The sequence below is a fragment of the Empidonax traillii genome, unplaced genomic scaffold (genome assembly GCF_003031625.1).
Source record: "Empidonax traillii isolate 1590-97213 ecotype Southwest subspecies unplaced genomic scaffold, ASM303162v1 scaffold465:size698125, whole genome shotgun sequence".
Taxonomy (NCBI): Eukaryota; Metazoa; Chordata; class Aves; order Passeriformes; family Tyrannidae; genus Empidonax; species Empidonax traillii.
In genome coordinates this window covers 271,713-299,365 of record NW_020955658.1, presented here as the reverse complement: position 1 = coordinate 299,365, position 27,653 = coordinate 271,713, and the positions used below count along the sequence as shown (strand labels likewise).

General features: G+C 48.3%; 1 protein-coding gene and 1 non-coding gene across 2 annotated transcripts; both read right to left on the bottom strand.

The window, feature by feature from the left end:
• Positions 1-55: 55 nt before the first annotated feature.
• Positions 56-27,641, bottom strand: SF3B3 (splicing factor 3b subunit 3). Its single transcript, XM_027895694.1, has 27 exons — positions 27,566-27,641; positions 27,519-27,535; positions 26,835-26,946; positions 26,074-26,400; positions 24,801-24,973; positions 24,287-24,428; positions 23,499-23,611; positions 22,877-23,014; positions 22,081-22,184; positions 20,757-20,922; positions 20,510-20,605; positions 19,908-19,980; positions 14,448-14,599; positions 13,902-14,057; positions 13,397-13,552; positions 12,577-12,720; positions 11,553-11,675; positions 10,055-10,209; positions 8,810-8,984; positions 7,998-8,203; positions 6,934-7,090; positions 5,474-5,599; positions 4,261-4,473; positions 3,234-3,332; positions 2,670-2,813; positions 1,902-2,006; positions 56-951 (listed from the first exon to the last, which is right to left on the bottom strand). The coding sequence occupies exons 3-27, from the start codon at positions 26,902-26,904 to the stop codon at positions 811-813; spliced, it is 3,654 nt and encodes a 1,217-aa protein (XP_027751495.1). The 5' UTR covers positions 26,905-26,946; positions 27,519-27,535; positions 27,566-27,641; the 3' UTR covers positions 56-810.
• Positions 23,265-23,344, bottom strand: LOC114063466. The gene has a single exon (XR_003572559.1). It is a non-coding gene; the product is annotated as a small nucleolar RNA SNORD111 (small nucleolar RNA).
• Positions 27,642-27,653: the final 12 nt, after the last annotated feature.

Sequence of the window (27,653 nt, the reverse complement as noted above, 5' to 3'; positions counted from 1 at the left end):
CCTCCCGCTAGGTCAGCAGCAGCTGCTGCGAAGGAGAAGAGCCCCAGCGCCAGGGTAGTGAAAAAACAGGCTTTTATTCTTCATGTGCTGCTCACAGTCACAGCTTGGAGACACTCTCTTGCCAAAGTTATTATGAAACAAATCAAGTCCCAGACTCAGGCCTCGCTCTTCCCCACCCCCAAGAGAGTCAACATTGTACAAAACTCTATTTACAGGGAAAACAGTCAAAAACGGCGAGTCCAAAAAAAACCCCCTGCAATTCAGAAGAAAACGTTCAAATCAAGTGTGACAGCTACACCCTCCACACAGCCAGGCTTCCCATCAGCTGCTCCCTGGGCTGGTGGAAACCCAGAGCACTATTAAGAGCGGCCTGGTAATCCTGAATCATGCCACAGCTCTTTCCTTTCCTAAAACACTGGGAAGTCACAAATCCCACTTGACACCACAAAGACTCAGGCGGATCTGCCCTACAGGACTTTCTGCAAGACACCCAGGGGCTCCCCCATCCTAAAGGGAGGACAAGGAGATGGGGTTGAGGGTCAGTCTGCATCCTGCCTGGGGCACTTCCCAAGAGAGAACTGCTCTGGCTGGAAGCTGGAATGTCAGGAGCCTTCACAAACGCAGCGGGATGTGTTGGGAGACCTAACAGCTGATACTGCATTTACTGAAGTCAGGTTGCTTTGAAACATAAACCAAGAGGACCAAACCAATATTTGAAAAGGGGAAGAAAAGCACACATTCCTCCTCCCAACAGTGCCTGGAAGAGCATCCAGAGGAGCTGTCAGCTGTTCTGCCCCTGCCAGCTGCCCCTCAGAAAGCGTAGCGTGTGCGGATGTCTTCCAGCTTCTTGGATACCTCGGGTGGGGTCCGGTCCAGCTCCTCAGCCACATTCTTCTGTTTGTTTGGCTCCATGGAGTTGAACTGCTCACACAGGTCCCCATCTATCACGTTCTGGAGAGGCAATGAGGAGAGCACTGAATCGACACCACACAGAGGCACTGAACCCTGCCTAAACAGGGAAAAATGGCCACAAACAGTCTGTTCCCAGGAGCTTCTTAATCCTGTCCTGGAAACAAGACCAGGCCTGGTGACCTCATCTGCTGAATAGCAGCAGTTAGCACCACATTAATTACTGGCCAGCCTGAGTAAGAAAAGAGAAACCCAAAAGGCCTGGGTGCAGCTGAAGAATCACACAAGGGAAAGGAAGAGGGATCTGCCTGCGTCTGAGCCCTGCACTGGGAAGGACGGGGGAAGCTGTGAGTGATGATTGAAAGGCACCTTCAGTCAGATGGGGACACATCTTTGAGGCCGTGCACTTCGCAAGTCAACCTCAAGCTCCTCAAGAACAAGAACATCCTCTGCACCTGGACAGCTTCAGCTGCTGGGACAGTGTTCTGACTGACTTTACACACGCTACTCTGGCAGCAGTTACCACACAGTTACATGGGTTCAGTACTCTGGACCCTCCTGGTCATAGCATTTAGCAGTCAACAGCTTCTAATGGTTCCTCAAAAGCAGAAATATGCAGGAATAGCCACTTCTAGGGAGATTTCCCTTTCCAGTGGTGGTAGAAAAAGGGGAGATGCTGCGGTGTAGAGAAATGCAGCAGCACCTCTGGGCTTGAGTCTCAGAACCAGCTCTGAGGAGGCTCATTACAAGAATTAAGAAACCAGAACAGCCACAGTTTCAAGTGCTAAGTGCTGCTCTCCTTACAGAGTGCTGCTCAAGAGCCAGCTTCAATTCCTGCCTCAGGCACTACACGAGCCTTGGCTCATACTGCCCCACTCTTCCCCACTGAGCAGCAATCAGGACTTGCTTCTGTCAGCCTCAAGGCAGCTCTGAGCCCCAGAGCAACTCTCTGCACCCCCAGGACCTAAATGATCCTAAAAGCTCAGGCCTACCTTCACTGGGAAGTAGTAGGAGCGGAAGCTGAGATGGTCTCGGCCACAGAGAGGAGGGTGCTCAGACCGTAAGTGCATTTCCACGTGCTGGAAGAAGTCGTGATCCTGGGGAGATTAAGGACTGATCAGAGAGCACATCAAGTGGCAAAGCAAGACAACACCCATCAGGCAGCTGCTCCTCCACTGGCTTAAAGTTGCCATCACACTCCCAGTTGGGGCTGGACTACACGGTCCTTAAATGTCCCTTCCAACCCAACCCAGCCTGTGGTTGATACCAGGCCCTGCCAGATCAGCCCTGCATATGGCAAACAAGGTCACAGCTACCCCCTCACCACTTCCCCACAGGGAGCACCCACAGCAGAGCTAAGCAATCACCCTGGCCAGGATTTGAGGCACAGAGCAGCTGTGCAGCACAAAGCTGCAGCCCCAAGAGGCAATATTTTAGCATCTGCTGCTCCACGAGGCCACACCAAACAGACAGAGGTGCCTGATCAACAGTCTAAAGGCTACACAAAGCACACCAAGGCCAAAAAACTCCTCCTCAGACACTGAACCACCCAAGAGCTCCTCAGGAGCACAAACAGGTTTAGAACAGCAGTGCAACAAGGAAAGCTCTCAAGTCCTCATGGAACCAGTGCAGGAAGAGGAGTCAGCAAGCTCCTGCTCTTCCCCTCTGCATCACAATCCCATGGGATACAGCACATTTAATACACTGGCTGGGCATGAGCACACAGAAAGGCAGCAACATTGCACCCTGGGCTCACAAACCTCGTGGGAAGTGAAAGGGACCAAGATTCCTATGCCCCCCGACAGGGTGGTGTAGACAAGAGACTCGGAGCCTCCCGGGATCAGCGTGGTCTTCTGCAGGGAAAGCACCGTCTCTCCCACGTGGTAATTCATAATCACTTCAGCCTGAAAGGCAACCACAGGAGCGGGTTTTTTTTTTCTTTAGCTTATACAAAAGCATCAAAAAGGCTTGAGAGAGAAAAGCAGAATAAATTTGGCCACCTGCTAGTTCTGAAATGCCTTTCCAGAGAGGAAGTGCCTTCCACCTGTGACCAGATGGCAGAACTCAGCTGGACAAACGGATGCAAGTAATGAGGGAAAGCAGCATAAGAAAATGAGCTGCTTCCAAACACCACCAGGCTTCAGCTGGGATTTCAGAAACTGAATCTGATTTCCAGTAACAGTGAAAACAAATCACCCACAGCACAGCAGATCGAGTAGGAGCAGAACTGCCAATCCATTTCCTGGTCAACACTGCAGAGGCCTTCACAGAAAAGTGGCGAATTATTTTCCCACAAAACCCGTGTGCTTTCCATGAAGTATTACCTTCTGTGATGCTCCATTAAGAAGCCCTCTGTCCCAGAGAGCTTTGTTGCCTGTGGGATCCTCATCTACCTCATCATTGGTGTTGGGAGGCAATCTCACCTGCGTTGAGAAACAAGAAAACAATCAACAAGCTGCACAGAAGCAGCACATTATCTCTGGAGAATCCTGGTGCTCTCTGAAAGGCTGCTTTTGTGGACTCTGTAAGAATCACTTTCCGTTTACAGCAAAACCACCCAGTTGTCCCTCCAACACAGCCTTTAAATGACAACTGTCTTATCAAGACCGATGGCCCATCACTCAAAACCCTGGGCAGGATCTCACAACTGGCTTCTGCCTGGGCTGGCACTTGCAGATCAGCCTGGGAGGTACAGTCAAACTGATCTGAAGGTGGTTCCCACTGAGGAAACAGTTTGATGGATGTGGGGCAGGAAAACTGAAGAGATTTGTGTGTGTTGGCCAAATCCTGCAGGCGCAGCATCTGACACTTGCTGACCTCTGCACTCCAAAAGCACCCGAGCACGCTTCAGAAAGAGATCAAAGCCCTGCCAGAAAGACCATCTATTCTTTCCTCCTCCCCTGCTGAAATCCAGCCAAGTGGGGAAGTGTCAGCACTGACAGAGCCAACTCTGGAGAGGAAGCTGACAGAGAAAGTTAAATGGCAGCGATGAGGTTTACTCAGAAAGAGTAAGACTGATAACCCTGACTCAAGTTCTCATGGGCCCTTTCACAGTCACAAGCGTCTTTTCAAGATTTATTCACTGCAAGTTTCGAGGCAGTTCCAACACAAAATACTGGACACTTCAGAAACATGTTTATGCTTTGCTAATGCTTCAACTTGTTTGCTTCATTTACCAAACTGATAAACTGCAGCCCACTATGACGACAGCCAGTCACTCCATAAAAACAAGCCAATGGTACAGGGCGTTGCCTGCAGCGAAGGACAGAATCTCATTCTTTTAAGATAAATCATGGATATTCTAAGGAAAAGCACTTCCAAAAAGCCCCGGCTTCACCGAGGCACACTCACCACGCAGATGTTACCAAACTTGTCTGCTCCAGCCACGGTGTCATAATCCAGGAGGGTTGCTGTGGTGACCCAGCGGGGATAGGTGTCATCGGCGAAGATGATGAGCTGGTTCTCGTTCCTTTTGTAACGCACCCAGATGAAACTCTCCTGAACGTCAGAAACAATCACCCTGTGCCCGATGGTTTGGATCCCGCAGATGTAGTTGGCAATGTGCTTTGGAGAGAGAAAGGACAAAACCTCAGCGTTTCAAACAGGGGAGCATAGTGAAAATTGATTTCCCCCTGTGAGCTACGGCTGACTCCCCATTTCCCATCATTCCCTCCAAAATTAACTCTCACTTCTGCCACACTACAGCCCCACTCTAAAAACACATTCACACAGTGCAACCCAACAGGTATCATGTGGCATTCCCAGCCTGCTCCCCATGAGTCATGTCCAGAGAACAAGCTCTGCTGGTGAGCTTATGACTGGAGAAGCCAGGGCATCCTGCAAGCAGGCAGCGCTTCTGTGTCCCATCACTACATGCTCAAGGAAGGCCCGAGCAGAAAAGCTTTCATTTCTCATGTGAGTCATGTTTTAGGGAAAAAAAACCCAAACAAAACCACACAACACAAAAAAAAACGTTCCCCTACGAGTTCCCAGTCTGCCTGTGAGCTTGCTGGAGTTCCTTTGTGCAGTAATGAGCTACTGGCACAGGTTCTGCAGTTTGCACGAGAGAGGGAAGAACTGGCAATTAAGAGCTAGAAAAACACAGTCTGCATTTTTTTTTTTTCCTCAAGTACCAGAGATGTTCAGCAGGACCAACTACTTCAAGGAGAAAACCCCCTTTTCAACACTCTAGGGATCTGACAAGGTGCTCTTATGCACCCTCCAACTTCTGTCCCCCCCTCTGTTGATCCCCCAATCTCAGGAAACATTTCCAGCAACTGTTTTGTATCTGGGTATAAGACCTCTCACATTTGCAGCAGGTGGCCAATTTACAGTCTGTATAGGCTCCTGCACACAGATGGACAAAAAGGAACCTGCAACACTGAATAGTGATGAGAAAAAAAGGTGTGCATGGGGGCAGAGAGGCAGCACAACAGCCCAGTCCAGTCCAGCACTACTCCAGACATACTTGGGCTGGAGCAGTATCTAAACCCCTGGTTTTGCTCCTGCTGCAAAGCATCCCTCGTTCCAGATGACATCTCTGGACAAGAAGAGAAGGCAGTACCTTATTCTCACATTTCCGAAGCAGTTTCTTCTTGCCGAGGTCGTACACACGCAAGAGCTTTCCAACTCCAATTAACACTCGGCCTTGGAACGGGGCAATGGCTGCAGGAACCTCCTCCACGGGGGTCTAGGGAGGGAAGTCAAACACTGTGAGCCCCTCATTAGCAGAGCTAACTTTACACCAAGCTTCAGAACAGATTCAGTTAATGGTATGGCTGAAGCTCACTAGCCTGTACCAAGGTTTTAAATGCAAAGGCTGATCTCAACCTTCTGCAGGAGGGGCAAGAGGTGAGTCCTCTGCAGCCTCCCAACAGCTGCCACACCCGCAGCTAACAGAGCCCTATGTGCTCCCAGACAGCACACTGCTGGCACTGCACCTTAACTGAAGTGCAGCACTGCTCTGAGAACCCCACACTGGGCAGGCAGCAAAAAAAAGATAAGGACTTTGTTGCCTCAGTTCTTAGTTTTGATTTATATCCAGCAAGAAGTCTTTAGACTTTGGGTAAATCCGCCCAGACTGTTGTTAAACAAAGGCATAAATCTAGTTCAGCCATCTGCCACAGACACCCTGATGCTGCCACCGAAGAAATCGTTACATCTGAACAACTACAGTGTGCCCACAATGCCTGAGACAGGGCTGAAAAATCTCCACTAATCAATCCAAAAGGATCGGTCCCAGCAGAAAAGGGGAACATGGAGAGAGCTTCCCGTTACAGAATTCATAGTTTGGCAGCACTGGCTAAGAGAAGTTTATTTCACAACATCAGCACTGTCAACTTCCCAGTGGCACCAGAGAAGGCCCCGGTCCAGGACAGAACCCACACACTGCATTAGTAGAAAATGAATAGGCCACAACATTCCTTTCCATGTGTTCATCTGCTCAAAGCTCAGCCATGCTCGAAGCACATGGGAGGGAGAAGAGTATTTTTTCTGCTGAAACCCTGGCTAAAGCCCCCGAGACCTGTCAAGCAAGCTGGTCACTAATCATTTCTACACACAACCAAACTGCTTCCAAGGAAAGACGACAGCTCACACCAGCTTCATGTGGTCAGCCAAGGACTGACAGTCTTAGCACCAGGGCTCAAGTGACCCAAGTATGAATGTGCTCTGTAAACAAGTGCTCAAGCTGCTCTCTGAGCTCATATTCTGAAAAGCAAACAGAGCCGTTTCCCTCCCCTCCCTAACAGGGGCATGAAAAACACTGCTCCTCTCCCATTTACCCAGTCAGATGGGTAAAAGATCTAGGCTCAGAGATCTGTGTTCAATCCTCAGCTCTGCAAAAGAGGTACCAAATGATTTTGTAGGAGGCAGCTTATTTTTGTCAAGGCTGCTTCCAGTGTGCAACATCAGCACGATGATCTTGCCCAGGATTCACCAAATACTGCAGCATTACCACAGCATTCAGTCAAGAAACAGCAACCCCAACAGCCTCACTGGAAACGAGCCCATCACCTCCCTCACCTTGTGCAGGAACTCCAGCTTCTCACCACTGTTCACCAGCTTGTACGTGTAGACAAACCCCCCGGCAACGGAGCGCGGGTTGAGGATCAGGTCCTTGGCGACTCCCACCAGCACGTACCACTCGTCCCCAGTATTGGAGAAGCGGCACACGGCCACGCTGGGAACGACAGGACACGCCAGGACATCAGTGGGAGCACAGCACTAACCTGGACTGGATCCCCTGACAGCACAACCTGCCCCTGCCCCAGCACACATTCGAGAGCCCAGCCTTTCAGCACTGATGTTTCCTGTTCAGAGGTCATTTCTCCTCCTTGTGGAAACGTTTGATGCAGATTCCACCATTCTTCCACACTCTCTCTATGTGTTCCAGCTGTCACATATGCCCAAAGCGGTTTATGTTTTCACAATGCCCAAAATGTTGCTTTCACAGGCCGGACACTGCACAGCGATGTGCAAAACTCCACTAGAAGCTGTTTTTCAAAGGCTGCTCCAATCTGGACAGGTACATATGACTTTCCTTATCTGCCAGTGTTATTTCCTGCCCAGTACACAGCTCAGCCAGGTTGGAAATCCTGGACAAAACAGGACAGAGTCAGCCTTTTGGAGCAGCATGACCCAACTCCACCTGTTGAGGCACTCGCCATTCTTTGCGGTTATTGTGTTGGTTTTCCCCTCCAGTCCTCCAACACTTCCTTTCATTTAATCCATCCTCAGTTTATCTGGATGAGAAGGGGAAGTGAGAGATAACAGCACATTCCCTTGTTCCCTGCTCTCTTATCTGTCATTTTCACCCCTGTGTTGTTCTTTAAGCACTGGGGTCCAGCAATGACTTTTGGAGCATGACCAGCTCTTAATGCCACACACAGACAAGACCAGGGTGGGAAGGGAAGGAAAGGCAAGACAAAAGCTTAAACCACGTGACAATCACTTCTGGAATTTCAAGCCAGTCTCTCAATAACATGCTGCATCTGGATTTCAGCTCAGCCAACAGGAAGCCAAAGGAAGAAAACACGTAAGACTCATCACAAGCAGAGATTCCTGCTGCATCCAGCAACACTTCTTACCTGAAGGCAGCTTCGTTCTGCTCCAGCTGGACCAGATCTAAGGTATTTCCCTGGATGGGGTTCATCACCCTGATAACAGAGGCCCACTGTCCATTCCCTGCCTTGGGAGCACCGAAGATGGACTCGGGGAGGTTCTCGTTGAGAAAGGCTGCAGCCATCTCAGCAGCCAGCTCCCTCTCATCCTCACCTGCAGCCTCCACCATTTCCTGTGGCACATCAAAGGACAGAACAAGAGAACAGCTCGGTGATTTCCTTTCCCAGCATGCTCTGTTAGAATACAGCCTCCCTGTTTCCCCTAAGCCCAGGTACTCCAGGGCAAGGTGCTGCCTGTGAAGACATAAAAGCCTTTAAGTCCCAAAGCTTCCACCCACCCTGAGTTTATCCCCCAGGGGGACTCTGCAGCTCAGAGCACAGCGGTGTCACCTCTGCCCTGCCCAAGGGGCAGTTGTCTGGGGAGCTGTTTCTCCACGTCAACAACTCTGGAAACAACTCTGAGAAGAAAATAAACAACCCACTGAAAGGCAAACCTCCTCAGCCATTAACAGAAAACCCAGAGAACAGTGTGACACAGGCATAACCATCATAACTATGTGGTTCTTACAGCCTGTCCTAACAACATGCAAAGGAAGGAGCACTGGGAAGTGGTGTATCCTGCTGAAATTTGTGTTTTGAGGCAGATCTCCACTTCCTTCAGCCCATGCATTCACACGGGGCACAAAACCTTTGCAGGCAACGGCAGCTGGGAAGTACTTGCAGCTGCAGAAGCCTCCTCCGGGGAACAGACGCACGTACCTGTCCCCCACCCCAATTACCTCAGCCATTTGCTGCTTCCTCTGTGCCTTGGTGGCCTCAGTGTAAGCATTGTGGTCTGTCTCAATGATGATCAGGTTGTTGCTCTCTGGGTGAATGACAAATTTTCGGGGTGTGTACTGCAACGGGAAGGCAACCTGGTTGAAGACTGCTCCCAGCTTCTCCAGGGCCAAAATCCTGGGGGACAAAGATGCGACACGTGTTGAACAGGGTCTAAAAACAGCTGTGCAAGAGAACAGAAGTGGAGTTGGAGCTCTTTCTGCTCGTGCTGGAGAGGAGCAGCAGCCTTCTCAGGCCACACAGCAACAAGCAAAACTTATCATCCTAAGTGGGAGCCCACGCTGTGGGACAGGGGGTGCTGCAGCACGACAGGAGGTCACAGACAGGAGGGCTCTCACTGTCCCAGGGTGTGTTCTGAAGGTGCTGAACCAAGTCTATCCCAGGAGGAACAAAGAGCACTTGGAAGAAGGGAAGTGCCCGCCTGGGGAACACATCTTCTGAATCCAAATGTGACACTGACTGTGACACGTAATCCAACGCTCCTCAGAGGCACTTTAGTTAAAAGAGTGCGAAAAACCCAATGCCAGCTCTTTCTTCCTGTGACTTGCCAGCTGAAATGCCAGTTCTTCTGGCATTTGGTGTCTAAAAACCACAAGTCTTTCCAGAAAGAATGACTCCTTTAAAAAGCAATGAATGCTGTAATATTTCAACGAGGACAGATATGAAAAAAGTGCCTGTTCAAGTGCATACAGCAGAGTTCCTGAATTTGTGGTCCATTATTTTCATTTATCTGTTTAGTATCTCAGCTGAACTTTTAAAAAGCAACAAATACATCCCTGTCATGCCTCTGGTTTCTTAAATCACGTGGTTTATTTTCTTCAAAGCAGCCAATTCAGATCACAAACCACAAGATCCTAATACACAATAGGTTCACATTTATTAAAAGCTTCCCTCTCTCCATGGATCAGAGAATTACAGGATAATTTGAATTCCACTTGTTACTTAAAAAAGCTAGAAAATACAAAACTGAGCAGCACAGTTTTTTGACAGCACAACTATCTTTGTATTGCCTGTTTTCCAAAACCCATTCAAGTGTTTCTGCCAAATCACTACCAATAATCAACTAATAATTATGGTCTTTCTGAGGTTAAAGTGAATCACTTTAGCTCTTCCTTCCGAACGTGGGGTGGAATTCACCACTGCTCTGCCTGCCCAGAGCTCCTGGTGTTTTGCCCATCAGTGTTTACCTCAGTGTGTTTGTGGAGATGGCCACGATGCCCTCCGGGCACTGCTCGGAAGCAAAACCAGATGCAAACTCCAGGGTCTCGTAGGACAGGGGGGTCAGGTGGAAGCGAGACTGGTAGGAATAACTCAGCCAGGAGCGGCTGGACATGGCCAGCACCTTGGGAAAGACAAGGCAGCAGATGGATTAGCTGGATTAGATGGACAGAGACAAGCTCACTCCACACAGTATGAATGGATGGACAGTGCCCAACTCTCACCCACCACAACAGCTGAACTCTGGTGGGTACAGCTCAGACTGTACCCTGCTTTCACGGGACAGTTTGATCTAGAAATTGCACATGGCACGAAGGGGAACTTTAAAGCACTATCAAAAAAAAAAATACTCAAAATGAGGTGCAATAACACTACCTATAAAAGCCAAGGTCAACAATACTGTCATACCTCTTTTTTTTTTTTTTTTTGAACAACAGCCTGTTCTAACGGGAACAGGTCTTTTAAAATAAGTATTTACTGCTCTGTCACAATTCAAATGCTGTAGCTGTCTTAATGAAATTTACTTAAAATAAACAGAAGCCTATTTTCAATCAAATTAAGGGAAACAAAGGAAGCAGATGGACTTCTAATCTCTCCATCTTTATACATTTCACTAAATCAATCTCAGTGCTACCTCACTTTCTGCCTGAGTGACAAGAGCTGGTCTCCAAGTAGAAGAGCACTCAGCTATTCTACAAGCATTCTCTGCTAGAGCTGCAAAGCTCCTCATCTCCGAGTTACAGCTGGCAGCAGCAAGTTGAAGAGATTCACCCAGTGTACCTTGACACTACAGCAGAGGTTAAATTCCCAGATCTGGTCCCCTATGCTGATCAGCAATATTTCTCAACTCTGAAGGTGTCATCCAAAAATGAGTCAAGCAGGGGGTGGCTGATTTCCCCAGTGCCACATCAGAAAGGCTGGAAATGGCACTTGTGATGAAATAACATTCTTCCTTCTATGCCAAATCATGCAAATATTTTCCTTGAACTGTGCATGGCAGCTGTCCAGCCCCTGGCTGAACCATCCAGTCCAGCCCCTGGCTGAACCATGAGACAACCATCCAGTGCATCAAGCATTCAAGGGTACGACTTCTGCACAGGGCTCTCTCTGACTCTCTGTGCACTAAGGAAGGCAAGATGAGGTTTTTCAGTGTCTTTAGGCCCAAGAACGTGCCCAAAGCTCTCCAGACATGCCATAAACACAGTCTGTGGGTAGGAAAGAGCCCAACTTTAGAGAAGGTAGGGCAGCACTACAGATGACTTTCTAAGCAGCAAGGGGAATACCAACAAGAACAAGACTGCTTGTGAAAGAGCGAGCTGCGAGCCAGGCAGCTCCGTAATGAAATCATTCTACTTCCCACCCTTACCCAGAGGGTCCTGCTGTGTCGCAAGGATGCTTCCCCACCCTGCCCACCCACCAGGAAAAGCAGGACCTGCACCCATGCAGGAGCTGCCTCTCCTCACTCACCGCCTCCTGGCCCTGCATTCGGACACGGAAGAGCTTGACGGGCCGTGAGCCGAGGTACCTGGTCCTGGTGTCGGAGAGGTCACCGGTGACAGGATCCAGGACAGTCCTCAGCAGCACACCGTTCTGGGCACCAGAGCACAAAGTCAGGGCAAGGTGCAGGTCAGAAATACCCAACCACAGCCATAACTCAGAACAGAGAGGCGGTTTCTGAGGAACTGGGTGTTTGTTTTCCTGGCTGTCGGCACAACTCTCTCCTACAGCCACGCTCTTAGCTGGCTCTTGATATCAAAAAAATGCACAGCCCTACAGGGCAGAAAGGAACTGCTGTAAAACAAACATACTCCCACCTCCCCCCACCCCTCCAAAATGAAAAACAGACCAAAAACTTTGGTACATCATATAAGCCATCAAAACCCGAGGGCCAATTCCAGACCCCAATCCCTCTTGGTACAAAGGATTTACCCAAAAACTTAATGCTACTTAAAAAGAGCTTGCATTCTGACATCAAACTTGAGGCACGCGAAAGAAGCTGGACGGTGCCGATTATTTTTACCACATGTCAAATTGTCAAAACAACATTTTTTGGTCAAAGATCACAGGGTCAGTACTGGATGTAATAAAAAACTGTGTAACAGCAGAGTTATTAATGCAGAGCCTCTGCTTGTGGGCAGTTACTTCTTTGATACTCTGCCCTACAGGCAGTTTCTAAGGAGTTGCTCAACATTTCACCCAGGAGTATTTTTTAGAACATGCCCTCTTTCTGGAAGGGGAAAAGCACAGTTCATCATCCTACATGAAATCTGGGACAATATGCTGCCTTTTGACTAGTCTTAAGTCTAGGAATGTGTGGGGAAACTTGCACCTCTACTATATAACAGTGAATGCCCCAGTCACGGCGGTTCAGCACTGAGGGAGGGCCAGGCTTTGTGCTGTGCCACACGATGACAAGGCCATTTTAACAATCCACCTTTTAAGTGAGCACTCCACAAGACATGCCTGTCAGAAGCAGGCAGGCACCTCTCACCTGCAGGCCGATGTTGAGGTACAGAAAGCCAATGGAGCCCCTCTCCCCCAGCTCGTCCTGCTTCTCCGTGCCGCCCATCTCCACGATGCACAGCGACTCAGGCTGCGCGGGCAGCGCCTGCATGCTCAGCGGCTGTAAACAATCCTGAGGGACACAGGGACCAGTCAGCATGGCCTGGCATGGCACCAAGGCATTCAAACTCCACCTAAGGAGCTTCAAGATGCCCTTTAAAATCTCCAGAAAGAAGTACCCAGCACGGAAGGAAGTCACGGTAGATGCTGGCTCTGCGGGTTTTGGTGAGCACGAGCGACAGCAGCCTGGGCTTTAGAGAAGATAAACTGGATCCTTCCAAACTGTTCTAGCACAGTTTGTAGCTATTTAGAATGGAGCGACCTGAGCAAAATTTAATTTACTGCAGCCATCCTCTGAACACACATCTGCTGCAGGCAGAAGAATGGTAAGGCTTGTTTGCCACCAACCTGCTTACAGAGTGAGTCTGCTTTGAGTACAGGGAGATGCAGGGTGAATCCCAACAAAAAAACCCACCCAGAACAGAAAGAGAAAGAAGAAAAGGCTTTTGTGACTCATCAGATGAGCCCTCCAGGCATGGATGACTCTAGATAAAACAAGGGTATCTGTTACAAGGAAGGATCAAGGGCCATGTTTTCTCCCAGCCATCAGAGAAAAGCCATGTAAGCTACTCATTCCTGGTCATCCACCTGAATCCGAAAGGACACTTTGGATGGACACAGCTCCCCTCTGGAGTGCCCTTCTGAACATTTCAAGCCAATGGAAGGCAGAAAACGGCACAGCTACTCACCGAAGGGTCAAGGGAGATAATTCTGACAGTGTTGTCCACCAACCCAACAGCAAGGAAGCGGGAGCGCTGCTCCCCGGGGGGAACGTTGGCCAGACTCATGCAAACGACGTCAGCCGACATCTCCTTTCTCTCTGTGTACTCATTCAGCTGTCCTGACTGAGAAAGAAACAGATGACTTGTTAATGAGACACTTTGTTTTTAATACGGCACTTTGGATTTGTCATATAAACAATGCGGCAATTTTAAAACTATTTCTTTACAGCCTTATTTCAGCTACGACTGGAAGAACCAGAAAAGCAAGAGTGCAAATACACAACTTTCAGCCTCAGTTATGAACTTCAGCCAGACATTAAATAATCTCAGAAAGACACAGTGTAGATATGCAGGACTTTGATCTATCCATCCCAGAAGGATGCTTCGCTACTGAATCCTTTTCTGCAGGTCTGATCAGGGATCCATCTCTGGCTCACTCTTCCCAACTCATTCACAACATTAACACACATACCGGGTCCATCTCAAAGTAAACCAGTTCTCCTCCAGTCAGTGCTATCACTACTTGTCTCTGGTTCACAGCACATTTCACAATGGTTTTCTTCCCTGGTGTCTTCCATTCATTTACTCTCTTATCTGCTCGGATGTGCCGGATCCCATCTGGATAGACCTGCAGGGATAAAAAAGGTCACATCAGTTCTACGTTTCCCATCCCTTCACAACTCCCATTTCACTGGTGGTTCTGACTGCTGCAAAAGCCAAAGGCAAGCACTGCTCCTAGCAGCAGTGATCCATCAGCTATTTACCAGGCTGAGCCAGCAGAAAGCCACTGGCCAGCTGGAAGCACTGCATCTTTCAACCACAGCAAGGAACTACTGAAGGAGATTAAGAACATCTTCAGCTTGTCCACTTGGACATAAAAAGGGAAAGGCTGAATAAGCATCATTCTCTGCCAATCCACACCTTTAGACAAAGGTTGCACTACTGCGGAAACCACGTCCGTGCAGCAAGCAGAGAGTGGCAGGCACAGGTAGGCATGTCAGAAGCAGCTTTCCATTACCTGCACCAAAGCATCATCACCAAGAAGAGAGCAGGACAAGGTGGGTGTGGTACCCAGGAATCCAGAGTCAGTCACTTCTTCTACAGTCTCTCCGATAGAGAGCACCAGGGTGGCGTTCACGAAGGACACGATGATGTAGGCATCGAATTCATCTGGTCAAGGGAGACAGGGGGAAAAAAAAGGGTGCTGATTAAATAAATGCAAGGCTTCCCAACGCAATCAAGCAGTCTGACACATGTCTAGCAGTTACTCTTCAGCAGAACTGCTGTGATAATTCCAGCTGCTGACAGTATTGCACAAGTTCGCTCTAGGACACGCTGTCCAAAAGCCAGGCACTGCCAGACTGCAAACAATGCAAGATCAAGCCAGGGGTCAAACCACGATCCAGATCCACTGTCAATTCACAATACTCTGCATTCTGGCAAGCAAGATTCCTGCCTACTTTTTTTTTCAAAGACTGCACAAAGTCTAGGAAGCCTTTAAGACACTTGTCCCACCTCACACAAGGAGGTGAATCCAGATTTAACACTCAACAGTCTACTCCAAAAATCTGAACATATGGAACCCATCTGCAGAAACCACACCACGGATGCTGCACACAGGAGGTTGCAGGACCACAATCTGTCTAGTAGCCACACAATAAAAGGCTGCAGAGAACAATTAGGGTGCACTGCAGCAGAGGAACTCAGGGTTAAGCCTGCTCTACCCTTCTCCAGAAGCTCAACTGGCTTACAGTCACACTGACATGGGTACACTCTCCTGGGATGAGAAACACTTCAATTTTTAAGACAGAGCAAACGCTGACCCTTCACTTCTACTGGGATAAGTGACAGTATTGCAACTATTATCCCCAGTGCTGGCTTCTCCCAAAGGGGACAGCCCAGAAGAGTCGTGTAGCTTGGATGTGGAGGGGCTATGCTAATCAAAATAATTTTAAAAGCTCATCTGGAAACAGAGAAACTTTGTGGGAAACAAGGGTAGTATGACTGGGTGAAGAGAATGGCCCAGTTTACTGCTGTCTGTTTTCATTCTGCAGAAAGCAACAGGTCTTAAGAAGGGAAGAGGAGTCTCATTAAAACAGAGTAACAAAGCAACAGAAACAATAAGTCTGTTGGGAAATGGAGCCAGAAGCCTTGGAAATAAGATTGCCTCAGAGAAGCAACTCTAATTCCGCTGCTGTTGTCATGCAAGTGCTATTTCTTAAAACGAAAATTCCTCATTTTAACCCAACTCAACCCAAAGCTCAGACCTGGGCACCACAGCACAGCTAGTGGAGGTGAGGGTGTAAGAGAGCTGTCAGAGTTTCTGGCCTTGAATGGAAATTCTCCATACCTTCCAAATGTGGGAGACATGGAAAAGTGGCTAATGACTCTAATAATAGAGAAATCTCACAGGATGCCAGTAAATACCATGCAGCAGCTTCAAGAACCCAAACTAGGTTAACCAAAACAAACGCTTCAGGAGCTGTTCTTATCCACCCTGTTTGGAGGGAAGCGTTGCCAAACCTGCTGTGTCACGTTTATAACAAAAAGTTCTTACATACAGCTGAAAATATGCAAGTGAAAAAAAAAAAAAAAAGGAAAAAATAAAAATCCACTTCTCTTCGACATCTGGTACACAGACCACAGCTCTGCTCAGACTGAGGAGCTCTGTGTAACCAAAGCAATTCCAACAGTGGCCTGTGGCATAAACTCCGTTACTGCTCTATTAAGTGGCCACAGCCTGTGACCTCCAACATGCCCTGACAGCCACAAACAGGAACAAGCCCACTTGGGGAAATGAGAAAACAAGAACTGAACCTGCACACAGAACCCGACCGGTAACGCCAACTACTTAAACACTTGGCTGGACAGGAGAATTCCTCCCACATTAACAGCTGATGGCCAGAGATCAGCAAGACTTGCAGTTAAACACAGGTTATTTTCTGCACTGAACAGCAGCTTCCCCTACAAACTTGCACGACTTTTTCAACACTAAAAGCCTACAGAAATTCCTCGATCGCTTTAAATGGAGATTGTGACAGTTCACAGGCTAAGCATTTGATTCATAAATATCACATAGACAGGATGTTCTAAGAATTCCATTTCAAAGACCACTGTTGCTTTCCAAATTTCTTGAGAGCTGCTGCCTTCCTCCCTGGGGGCTGTCAATTCTCATGATAAACCACTGTGTCCCAGCTGGAGGCTTAACCACGTGATTTGGAACAGGACAAAGAACTCCCATTCGAAGGCAAAACAGATTCCCTTCGTCCTACTCTAAATGAAAACTCATTCCTACCTCTTAATACTTTTATAGCTCTTCCTTTCCACTGCCTTACATTTGTATTAGGGCATGTCTTTAAGTCTGTGTCAGTAACGGTGACAAGTGCATTTTTGCTTGAAGTCTGTGTTGCTTAATGCCTCTCTGCTGGAGCTTTTGAAATACAGGGTTTGATTTACCAGAATTAAGTCTGTGAGTAAGACACATTCATCCAGATTCAAACAATACAATTTTGGTTTAGAAAATACAGCAGCCTAGCTGAAATTTAAGGGGACTAAATCCCTAGGGCACACTGAAGTGTTCTCAAAAAAAAAGAAATCTATAGATTTTAATATGAAAAGATATCTACTTAGCTCTGCTCAATCCCAAGCACAACATCAGGCTCCCCAGAGTTCTGAACAGATAGACATCATTTTGTCTGCAGACACAAGACTTCAGAGATGCTTATTACTGTTCTAATTGCTCCAGTTAGCTCCTTTCAGCAAAGTAACAGAGACATTTTAATGACTCTGAAGAGCCACAGCTGGACTCATTCTCCTACGCACTCATTACAAGTTTTCTGCAGCTTCATGCACACGTCACGACCAGTTATGAAAACATGACATTTCAGTCCCTGAACTCTACACTACTGTGCTTTTTGTTATTTGTCATGGATTCAGCTTGAGTTAGCCCAGCAGAATTCCATTCCTAGACGCAGTCCAGGCCCGATGCAGCTTTTTAATGCTCTGCGGCATCTGAATTTGCACTGATACGGTCACCAGTAGCTCGGAGGAGCTCAGTGAACAATCTGATGAGCAATGACAGAGCTCAGGATTACCCTCAGTTCAACAGACACCGAGGGGATGACAGCACATCCCATTTTCCTGGGCTTCTGTTTACTCCGGCACGGTGACTCGGCAGCGGTGACTCACTGCACCCGCTCTGCACGCAGGAGTGCCAGGCAGGGAACGCTGCCCGTCAGCTCCCATCAACCTCCACAGCACAGCACACCAGCCAGCTGGACCCACAGACCCCCACACTCAACTGCAAGGGAGGGTTTGGGGCAAATCCCATCCACTCCTGTCTGATGGGCATCCCATAACCACAGGGCATTCCCGTGCCAGTGATACCTACAGGTGCTTCAAGCACACCTGATCTTTTGCTCTCTGAGGTCAGTACAAAGCAGGTGGGAGCCAAACCTTCGTCTACAAGGGAGCTGAAAACACCCCTGAAACACACCCATCTGACGTCAGCAAGAACTGACTGCTCTACAGAGACACACTTTGATTATTTTGCTCCTCAAAGGCGGAATGGGATCTGCTTTCTGCTCCTCAGCTACTGAACTACAAAGGCAACGATCTCCAGCTACACCCCAGCTTCTGGAATTCATTTACTGAAAAGCTTAGCATGAACGCAGCCCCACAGCGTTCGGGGGTTGTCTGTGGTTAACCTGTGGGACAGTACAGTAGCCCCTAGCAGTGGGTACACACCTGTGATCAGCACCTCCACCACCAGCCACCTGTGGAAGAAAAAAAAAGGCTTGGTATTGGTAGTGAGTATCACCACGTACCAGCCATGGTTAGTATTTGCTCTGAAGGCTGCAGGGCTGGGTGTGTCTTACAGAGGCCTGGCAGCACATGTGGCACCAGGGGAGAGCTGGGCAACCCCCCTGCTGCAAACCCAGCACTCCAGGGCAGTGCCGAGATCAGACGCGAGTTTGAAAAGGCTCTGCACTCTGTCTGATCAAAACCCACTCCAGTGATTTCTGAATTCAAAGAGCTGGACCTCGAGGATGGGATTCCTGTAACTGTAAGTGGTATTCAGGGAGCAGCAAGGCCCAACACCTACAGGTTCCAGCCTTTCTGAAATCATGGAGATGATCGTGCTGAAACCTGGAAAATTTGGAAGGTGGAAAAAAGACGAGGCAATGAGACTTGTCTGTTTTGTCCATCTCCTGAAAAGTGGAAGTCAACCTCTGGAACCCCAAGAGAAGAGGTTTTAAAACCTAAGGTGATGTAAGAACCCTCCATCCCTCAGAGGGAGCAAATGTTACGCACACCTTTTCCAGAATGCTGGAGCAAAGGTTCCTCTTGACCAAACTGGAATGCCCCTTTGTAGAAAAGTGTGTATTTTTGATATGAAACGTGGAAATATTTTCCTTTTGACCCTTTTATCTCTGGGGAACAGGAAGGCACTTTATGCTCCGAGTTCCTCCCATGCTGCTTAGGCAATACACGAGTCTCAGGACATGAATGCATGGCAAGGTAAATCCCACAGCAATGATGGAAATTCCCACAGGGTTACAGATTCCCTGGAAGAAAGACTTTTCTGTTTAAATTTAAGATACCATGTCACCATAGCAGGTTAAGGTCTCTACTGCAACAAGCTGGCATTTTTAAGTTCAGTGCATAAACCTAGAGAAGTCTTTGTGAGATTTATACAAAGCACTGCTTAGGAAATAATCACCTGAACAGATACCCAGAACACATTCACTTCAAGCTTTTTAGGTGTTTCTTTGGAACCCTATTCTCACCCTCAAAAGAAAGGCAGGAGAAGGGACTACATTTCCTCTTGTTCTTTGGTAAGGCAAACCCACTATTTCAGATCAGGAAGAAAAAAAAAAAAAAAGAACAACCAACCCCCCAATCCAGTATATTCTGACAATGGGAAATCTTCACCTTCCTGGAATCAGCAGCATTCTACACACTGCTGGTTTCTTCACAGACATGCACAGAAAGAAGTAATAAAATACAGACATTGTTGCCGATTTATCTTCTTTGTTCCATAATTTGTATCCCCACTCTCTCACAAAGGGCTGATTGCTACAGTTGTCAACACGCACATGAAGAACAGGGAATGCGCTCCAGCAAAAAGTGTTGCCTGCTGATGTCTGAGCAAGAACTTATGGGAAGTGGGGAAGGATGAGAAGTTCAGAAGCTTCAGGCTGACACCACATATTGGGTGATGGATGCAGCTGCAGGTGGGCCCTTCTTTGTCAAAGGGAAGGGTGACAATTCTAGGGGACTGGAGGGTGGGTGGCTTCTAAATACAAGCAAGAGGCTAGTGACTCAAACCACAACTTTTGGGGATAGCACACAACCATCATGCAGCACCTTTCCTATCTCCTTGGACAGAAAAAGAAAAAAAAACAAAACCAAGAACAAACAAAACACACAAAAAACCATTATGACCTCCCTGTGCTTCAGGAAAACACTGCATTACCTTCAACATGTCTCCTGACAGTCCACACAGCATTGGGGTTACCAGGCAGCTCTGAGACAGCCATTTCAGAGACCTAAGAGTAAACAGGAAGAAGGTTCTTGTGCAAACAGATGTTTGGACTTTACTAGAGTAAGCAACCAAACCACCAGCGGTTTTCAAGCTTTCCCACAACGGGGCAGGGAAGCCAACAATTCCCAATTCTGACGCTCTCCCCCCCCGTGCCAGATGTGCTACAGGGCACAACTCATCCCGCAGTGCTGTGGCAGCACCAGAGCTCTGGATGATCAGCTATAACACGTGGTCACTCGCCTCCAGCAGAGACCAGCAGCAGCTGGAAGACACCAGGAATGTTCCAGCTCGATACAAATCAAGTATTAAAAGAGACAAAATGCAGGTTGCCAGAGTTAACCAAACAAAAAGCCTTTGAGACTGTAAGAATAAACAATACAACTCTTATTTCTCCAAGAAGAAAGCCTACAGAAAGTTGGTCTCCAGACTACAGCAAGAGGAGAATCCCCTCATTTCAGCACCTTTATTTGAAGGATTTTCCTCACACTGCCTTCACCTCTCAAGCTGTTCTTGTAAAGTGCTGGAAGTCTTACCTCAAGTCCGTGTCTTAAAACTCTCAGAGACGACCTGGGCCCCCGACCACAAGCCACGTACAACTGGGGTGTGTCTTCATTGGCCAAATCTGCTATCTGTGTGGAGAAAAAGTGTCAAACAACATCCACGGAATGGGAAAATTAAACTAAACTAGAGCAGCATTTCTGGAAGCCCAGGCTAACACAGTTTTGGTGACTCCATTCCCATTTGTCCACGGTAAATGGGAGCTTGCAGATGGCAGCGTACCTGACAGCACAGAATAGGAGACAAACTGTCCAACTCATCCACCAGCACCAGGTTCTTGAGAGGCCGTGGCTGGAAGAAGAACGTGTCTCCTTCCTCGAGAGGCATGGCAGAGGAAAACTCTGGCTCCTCATCATCGTCCCCCAGGTGAGCGATCTGGTACAGGTAACTGCAGACAGACAGCGTGTTCAGTGCAAAGCTCACGTAGCCTTCTCTGAGACACTCAGGCAGTGGGGAGGAAAGAAATCCAACCCCACGTCACACAGCTATTAAAATCTGGCTCTAAGGATTGTCTTCTTGGTGACAAAACATTTAAAGGGAATCAGAGGCCCACAACCTCCCCCCTCACCAAATCTCACCAACAAAAAAACACCCCCACAACCTCCCTGCTTCGCTCCTCCTCGTTTGTAGCTGTTGCTGGCAAGGTATCCCAGAGTTTCAGAGTTTTCTGTTTGCCTTTGTGCCTTTCAGATATTCTCATGTTAAAGCCAAAGCACCAACTGACAGCTGAGGCCAAAAGCAAGGCCAATAGCTACAACTGCAACTCCACAGTTATCTATTTTATTAGAATCATCTCACTTTACTGTTTTGAACCACAGTCCCTATTCCAATTTATAAGCCTAAAGAGCACAACAATCAAATTAAATTTCAGAGGGAAAAAAAAAAAAAAAAAAAGAAATAGAAACTGAGTTACTTCCTGATTTTCCTAAAGCTCGAATATGGCCTCCTCAGTTCAGATCCAATCCAGCAAACTGGCTGGGGCTCCCTCAGGTGGCTGACTGCAGATGCAGTCAGAAAAAAAAGGATTCAAATCTCCATTCCTGTCAAACCCCCACTTAAACCACCTTCAAAGACAGGCATAAGCCTTAAGAGTATTCTGGAAGCCCAAATATAAATTGGCTAAGCCTTCAAGTGGATATTTATTATGGAAATCTATCTATTAAGGAAATGAACACAGTTACTGATAAGAAACCCTTTCTGAGAGGGCCATAGCACACAAAAACTCAAAACTACCAAAACTAATTGAAAGGATAATTCATCTGGGTACGTGATGAACCCTAGATGAAGAGCCTACTGCAACAGCAAGTCATGTTTTATTCTCTGCACTACATCATCTAATAATCTGTGTCCAAACAACAAGAAAATTCCCCCATTCAGTCAGAGTCTAATCCAACTGTTCTTCTCAAGCTGTGTGAACAAAGCACTGATTCAGCCATTCAATCAGAGGTGCTGTGTAAGCACAGTTAAGCCCAAGGGTTGGTCTGCAGGCCTAGGCAGAACGAGTCTGCCTGGGGAAGAAAACACTGATGTCAAACTGTTTACTCACTGGTTTCCAAATTCAGACGCCACGAAGAGAAATCCCGTTTTCAGCACACACATGGCAGCAGCCACAGGAACAGTGTCAAAGTACTTCAGTCGAATCTCTGTCACCTGGAAGCAGATGAAGACTTTGTTAGCTGTGCTAACAAAGTACCACAGCTCCACACGGACTATTCTGCACATATAAGCCAGGCTGCCTCTTTTATTCTAGGACTGTTTCTGGCTTTTGTAAAACTGAGTCAGTTTGGAGAATTAAAGCTGCAAAAACAGAAAGCTGCCTAGAAGGTAAGAAATTTGCTTCACCAAATACCAGCCATTCTCCAACATGAGAAAAATAACTGTTCTGAGCAAATTTCTACATTTGACATGGTCTCAAAACCCACCTGTACCATGATGTGTAAAAATATCGATTGCACCATGTAAATATTCGATTAGGAGATCAGAGAGCACCTACTGCAATCAAGAGAAAATAAGTTCCCCAGAATTAGTTTCCTGAATACTCTCCAGCAGGTTCATGGACACCACTCCACATCTTTTAAACAAAGGACCACTGTCAGAACATCAAAAATATGCCCAAGTGACTGCAGTAAAATCCTCACAGGATTTTGTGAACCCTGTGCAGTGCCTCTGTATGACATACCCACAGCTGTGACTGGTGTTACCTGTATTACAAACCATGTAAAATATGTGCCATTACACAGATAAACCTACAATATTAAATATTTATCACTTCAGGGAATCAAAATAATTGACTAAGAACTCCTCTCAATGAATGCTTTTGCCACCACTCACATGATGCTTACCATGTCTTCATCAGTCTCCAGGGTAATTTTGAAGATGTCCCCCTGCTCTGTCTGGGCCAGGAAGAAGAACATGGACTTGGTCTTGTGTGTAGCAGAGCAGACAAAAATCATACCTCTCTCTGGGTCATCCAAGTCGTTCTGTCAAGAAAACAAGAGCGGAGGTCACTGCTGGAATTACCCAGCGAGCGTAGATGTGATTCCACTGACTGAAGTATTTCAGCCTGGCAGGTGTTCCAAGCACTGCCAAGGTGTGTAATTCCCCTCACCAAAGGGAAGAGGAAGCAGCAGGAGATGCAACAGAGCAGCTGTCGAATTCACCTGCGTCTACAACAGCCACCGACTCATCATCAGCCACCATCTCAAGGAATCCCACCCTGCACGGACAGCGCTGCCTGATCAGAGTCTCTGGAGTATCTCCAGGGTAAATCTCAGAGAAGAGACATGAACTGAGCTCATCACTTCAGGCTGTGCCTGCCTCTGTCCCCACTCCCAGATAACACGCAGCCAGGGAAGTATATGGTATCCCCACACACTTTTAATTCCCTTTTTCTTACTTTAAAACCTCCCTGATGCCCTTCTTAACCTCCAAAGGGAAATACCAAGCATCTTTAAAAATTCTCACCCTCCTCCTGGGAATTGGGCATCTGATGTCAGGCTGGTCGCCGAAGTTTTTGTAGGTAATGTAGTTTTCAGAACAGATCAGCACCCCACTAGGGCCATCAGAACCACCAGGAACTGGAAAACAAAAACAGTATCAGGAGAAGAGCCCTTACCACGGATCTGACTTACTGCCAGCAGAATATTTCTCTTGGTTTTCTTTAAAGCAATGTAGTTTCCAGTGCTCTCTATCACCCTACATATACCAATCTGCTCTTATTGAAAAGCAAGATAAAAGACTGATTTTAAAAATGCTCCTATTGAGGTTCCAGCCTAACAAAAGACATCAAAATAGCAGTAAAGGTCAGATCCAGCCCAATATTTGGGGTCTGACAGCTGCACACAGGACATTAAACAGGGCAATCATACAAGGATGCTCTCCCAGCTCAGTGTCTTCTGTGCTTGCAGAGGAACCTCCAGCAGCTTCCCAGGCTGAAAGTCTGAGGTTGGCTTTGCATCCAGGCCCTACAAGTGGGCTTTCAGTCCATGGATTCACCTACTGCCTCTAGCTGATGGAATCCCACGCAAGGGAGTACAACAGCATCTATGCACCACCTAAACAGAGGTGCTTTGGCACTGCTACCATTCCGTGTGTGAACCATCACTTATTACCTGACACCAAGGTCAGTTAGTTTACACCAGTGGCCCAGACTAGCATCAGAACAATTCCTAGGATGTAAAGCATATTGATTCTGTTTCCCTGAGGAATGGGAACCAAGCAGACCCAGGAGAAAATGACTCTGTGGGCAGTACCTGTTATGAGGAAGTTGCCGTGCTCCTCCAGGGGCTCACTGTATTTCCTAACGACGTGGTTCAAACCCAGGTCCAGCTCGTAAAATGTCAGCGTCTGTTGTGTGTTGGCTGCAGCTTCTCCTGTTGGATCATTGTCTGCTTCCTAAAACACAACACATGGAGGTGTCTTTCAAGGGAAGTATTAAAAGGAGGAGCAAAGTTGACGTGTGGGCAAAAAGTTTTGAGTAACAACAGAATGAAGACCAACAGAAGACTTGCTGGAAGATGCACAAAAAAAAAAGTTCAGAAGAAGAAAACAGGCACATCTGCAGTTGAATAGCAAGAATAAGAATTACGAAGACAGAAGAGTCTTGCCCATTCTGAGTGAAGGCAAAACAAAAAGCCAGTAAGCTTGTGACAAACAAAAACTGCCTCAGACAGCAAAAGCAGCCATTGTTCCCCACAGACAGATGAAGAACAGAACACGGAACAACAACGTCCAAAAGACAGCAAAGAGAGATCAAATTCTTCTCACCTCATAATCCATTTCCAGACATGCAAACATGGGGTTTTCAAACCCCACATCGACTCCCACCACGTGGTACACCAAAGTATTGGCCTTGTGGGCTTCCAGCGGGGAGGAAATGGTGAGACGAGCAGCAGCATCTCTGTTCAGGATGTACACCAGCTTCTGCTTCTCGATGGCACCTGCAAGGAAGGACAACAGCAACCTGACGGTCCAACCTGACCATACCTGCAGCCCAAAACTGAGATGCAGCTTGGCAGGAGAATGTCAGCGTTGATTCAGCTGAAGTTCACCACTGGGGTTTATCTCTGTGCCACCAACCAACCTCCAGTGCCTCCTTTTACATCTTCCAGACTGCAAGCGTAAATGACAACTCCAACCCTTCAAAGCCAAGGAGTGGCCCTTTCTTTGAGATACATTCACCCAGCCCAATATTCCCTATCCAATGACTACAGGTAGATCTACTCGCTCTTTCAGCACACACAGATTGCAGGGAAGCAAAAACAAATGGCAAGGAGCAGCCAGATGTTCCACTGCTTAAAGCCATTTGGCAAGACAGCTTTTCTTCAGAAATACTTTATCTAAGAAAATGCATTCTTGCCTGGCACACAGCACCCCCAACATAAACACCACTCAAATATCAACATGAATGGCACAACTGTGACTGTGCTACCTTCTCACACGGGACAACCAGACTTGTTAGAAAGCAAACTGTTATTTGTTGTTATTACCAATATGAAGAGGCACTGGTAAACCATCTCAGCGTGCAGGAAACCAGTGCTGCACAAAGCTGCCATCAGCAAACTGAGAAAGCTCCCTGCCAAGTCCCTAAAACACCTCGTGCTGCATCTCACCAAAAAAATACTTCCCCAAGTGTCCTTCTACCCATGAAGCCTGATCAGAAATGCACCTGGCTGTCTTCAGGACACAGCTCAGAGAAGAGACATGAACTCAGAACATCATTTCAGGCCATGGGAGCTGAGTGACCAGGCCGCAGCACCGGTGCCTGCAATCCCATCTTCTCTCCCACATTTCAGGGCTCTGTGCAGGGCCAACCACACTGGACTCTTTCCAACCGGCCTTGGCCCAGCGTCAGAATTCCCTTGTGCAGCTCCATCAGCACCGAGGAGCTACCGTGCACACCTCGACACATCTCACAGCCCAACAAACTGCCCCAGGAACACTCCCAATTACACCTGGCGGACACTTCCTCCAAAATAAATATCCACAGGACAGCAGGAGAGCAAAATCAGGGGGCACGCAAGCTGACAGAGCGACTTACTGATCATGACAGCGCGGCCCTTCGGGTCCACAGCCAGGTACTGGCCCGGCACAATCCTGCGGCAGCCGCTCTTGCCGAAGGTCTCCTGGTGGATCTTCTCGAAGACGTTCTTGGAGGGCTGGTACTCCAGGATGACGATGCGCCCCGAGTCACTGCCCACCACGATGTAGTCCTTGGTGCCCCCCGTCAGCCTGAAGGCCATGAGGGAGCGGATGACCCCGAACACCTCCACGGTCAGCAGCGTGTGGACCTTCCCCGTGTTGGGGTCGGGGCGCAGCAGCTCCAGGATCTTGCCCCGGGAAACGACGATTTCTTGCTGTTTGGTTCCTGAGGGACCCAAAGACACGAGGACGAGTCAGCAACAAAAGAGAACAACCTGCAGCTTTGGGAAGTATTACAAGGGAAAAGGGAGAACTTCATGGCTTCCAAACACCAGAGTTTTAGGATTACGATTGAGGGATTCAGGGCAACTTATTCACCTCATGAGGTACCACCATTGTTTGAACATCTCTTAACAGAGCAGAGAACTGGACAAAACGCTACATTAAATCTACAGATAAATCAAATCTATAATCAAACCAAACTTCCCTTGATCTTTCCAAAGGTTACCACAGCTCAAGTAGCACTCGAGAGCAGACGATAACTCAGCATCAATAAAAACCCACAGCCCATCTTTAGCACCAAACTGAATAAAACCATGAATATACCTGTACTACCCAAAAGAGCTCAAGCCAAAACGCGTGAGGGGAGGAGAAAATTACCCGAGAAATTGCCATGGATGGCAAAGCTGATGCCAGTGGCACGCTGCAGCGTCAGGTTGTACAGGAACATGTTGGCAACGGGTTCGCTTCAGCTACTGCAGCTTCACTGAACCTGCAACAGGGAGAACGAAATTATAAACTCTGCTGAACCAGAGGCTTTCACACACCACGGAGAAAACCGCTGGCCTCGTACAGCTGCACAGGAGCACAAGTGCCACAGTTATTTAGTGTTTATTAGTGCTGCAAAGCAAAAGGCTCTCCCAGAGTGCCCCGGCTGCCAAGGGGCAGATGAGCTCCTTACTGGCCAGAACTCCCAGTAATTACCGCTAATTACTCGTGGCTTTAGCTGCTCGGAAACCGAAAATAATTAGGGAATCCCTCCGGGAGTGTCGCGCGCCGTCACGGCTCTGTGACCCCGCCGCACCTCCCGCTGCCACTCCACGCGAGCCCACCCGCCGCAGCAGCCCGGGACCAGTCCCTCCCCGCGGGACGAAACCCCCGCAACCCCTGCACCACGGGGCCGCTGCAGCTGGCCCTGGATCTCCCCGCGACGCCGGGAGGCCCCTGGCCCGGCCCGGCCGCCCTCCCTCCCATCCTCCGGCCCAGGCCCCGGGGGGCCCGCGGCGCTCCCCCCGTCAAACCCCCGGCCCATCCCGCGGGCGGCGGCCGCGGGACGGCGCTCACCGTGCGGGCGGCGGCGGGTGGCGGCGGATGAGGGAGGATGAGGAGGGATGGCGGCGGATGCTGCTCCGGCCTAGGCGGGCGCGCCCGGGGCCGCCACCGCCATCAGCGCCGCGCCTGCGCGCTGCCCTCCCGCGC

Bases quoted from the DNA above. Each gene is read 5' to 3' on its own strand.
- SF3B3 (XM_027895694.1), bottom strand. From the start codon at position 26,904: ATGTTCCTGTACAACCTGACGCTGCAGCGTGCCACTGGCATCAGCTTT. The intron at 20,923-22,080 runs GTGAGTAAACAG...GTCTGTCTGCAG, and splicing joins GCGTCTGAATTTGGAAACCA to TTACCTGTACCAGATCGCTC. The intron at 4,474-5,473 runs GTACTGCCTTCT...CTCTCTCCAAAG, and splicing joins TTCGGAAATGTGAGAATAAG to CACATTGCCAACTACATCTG.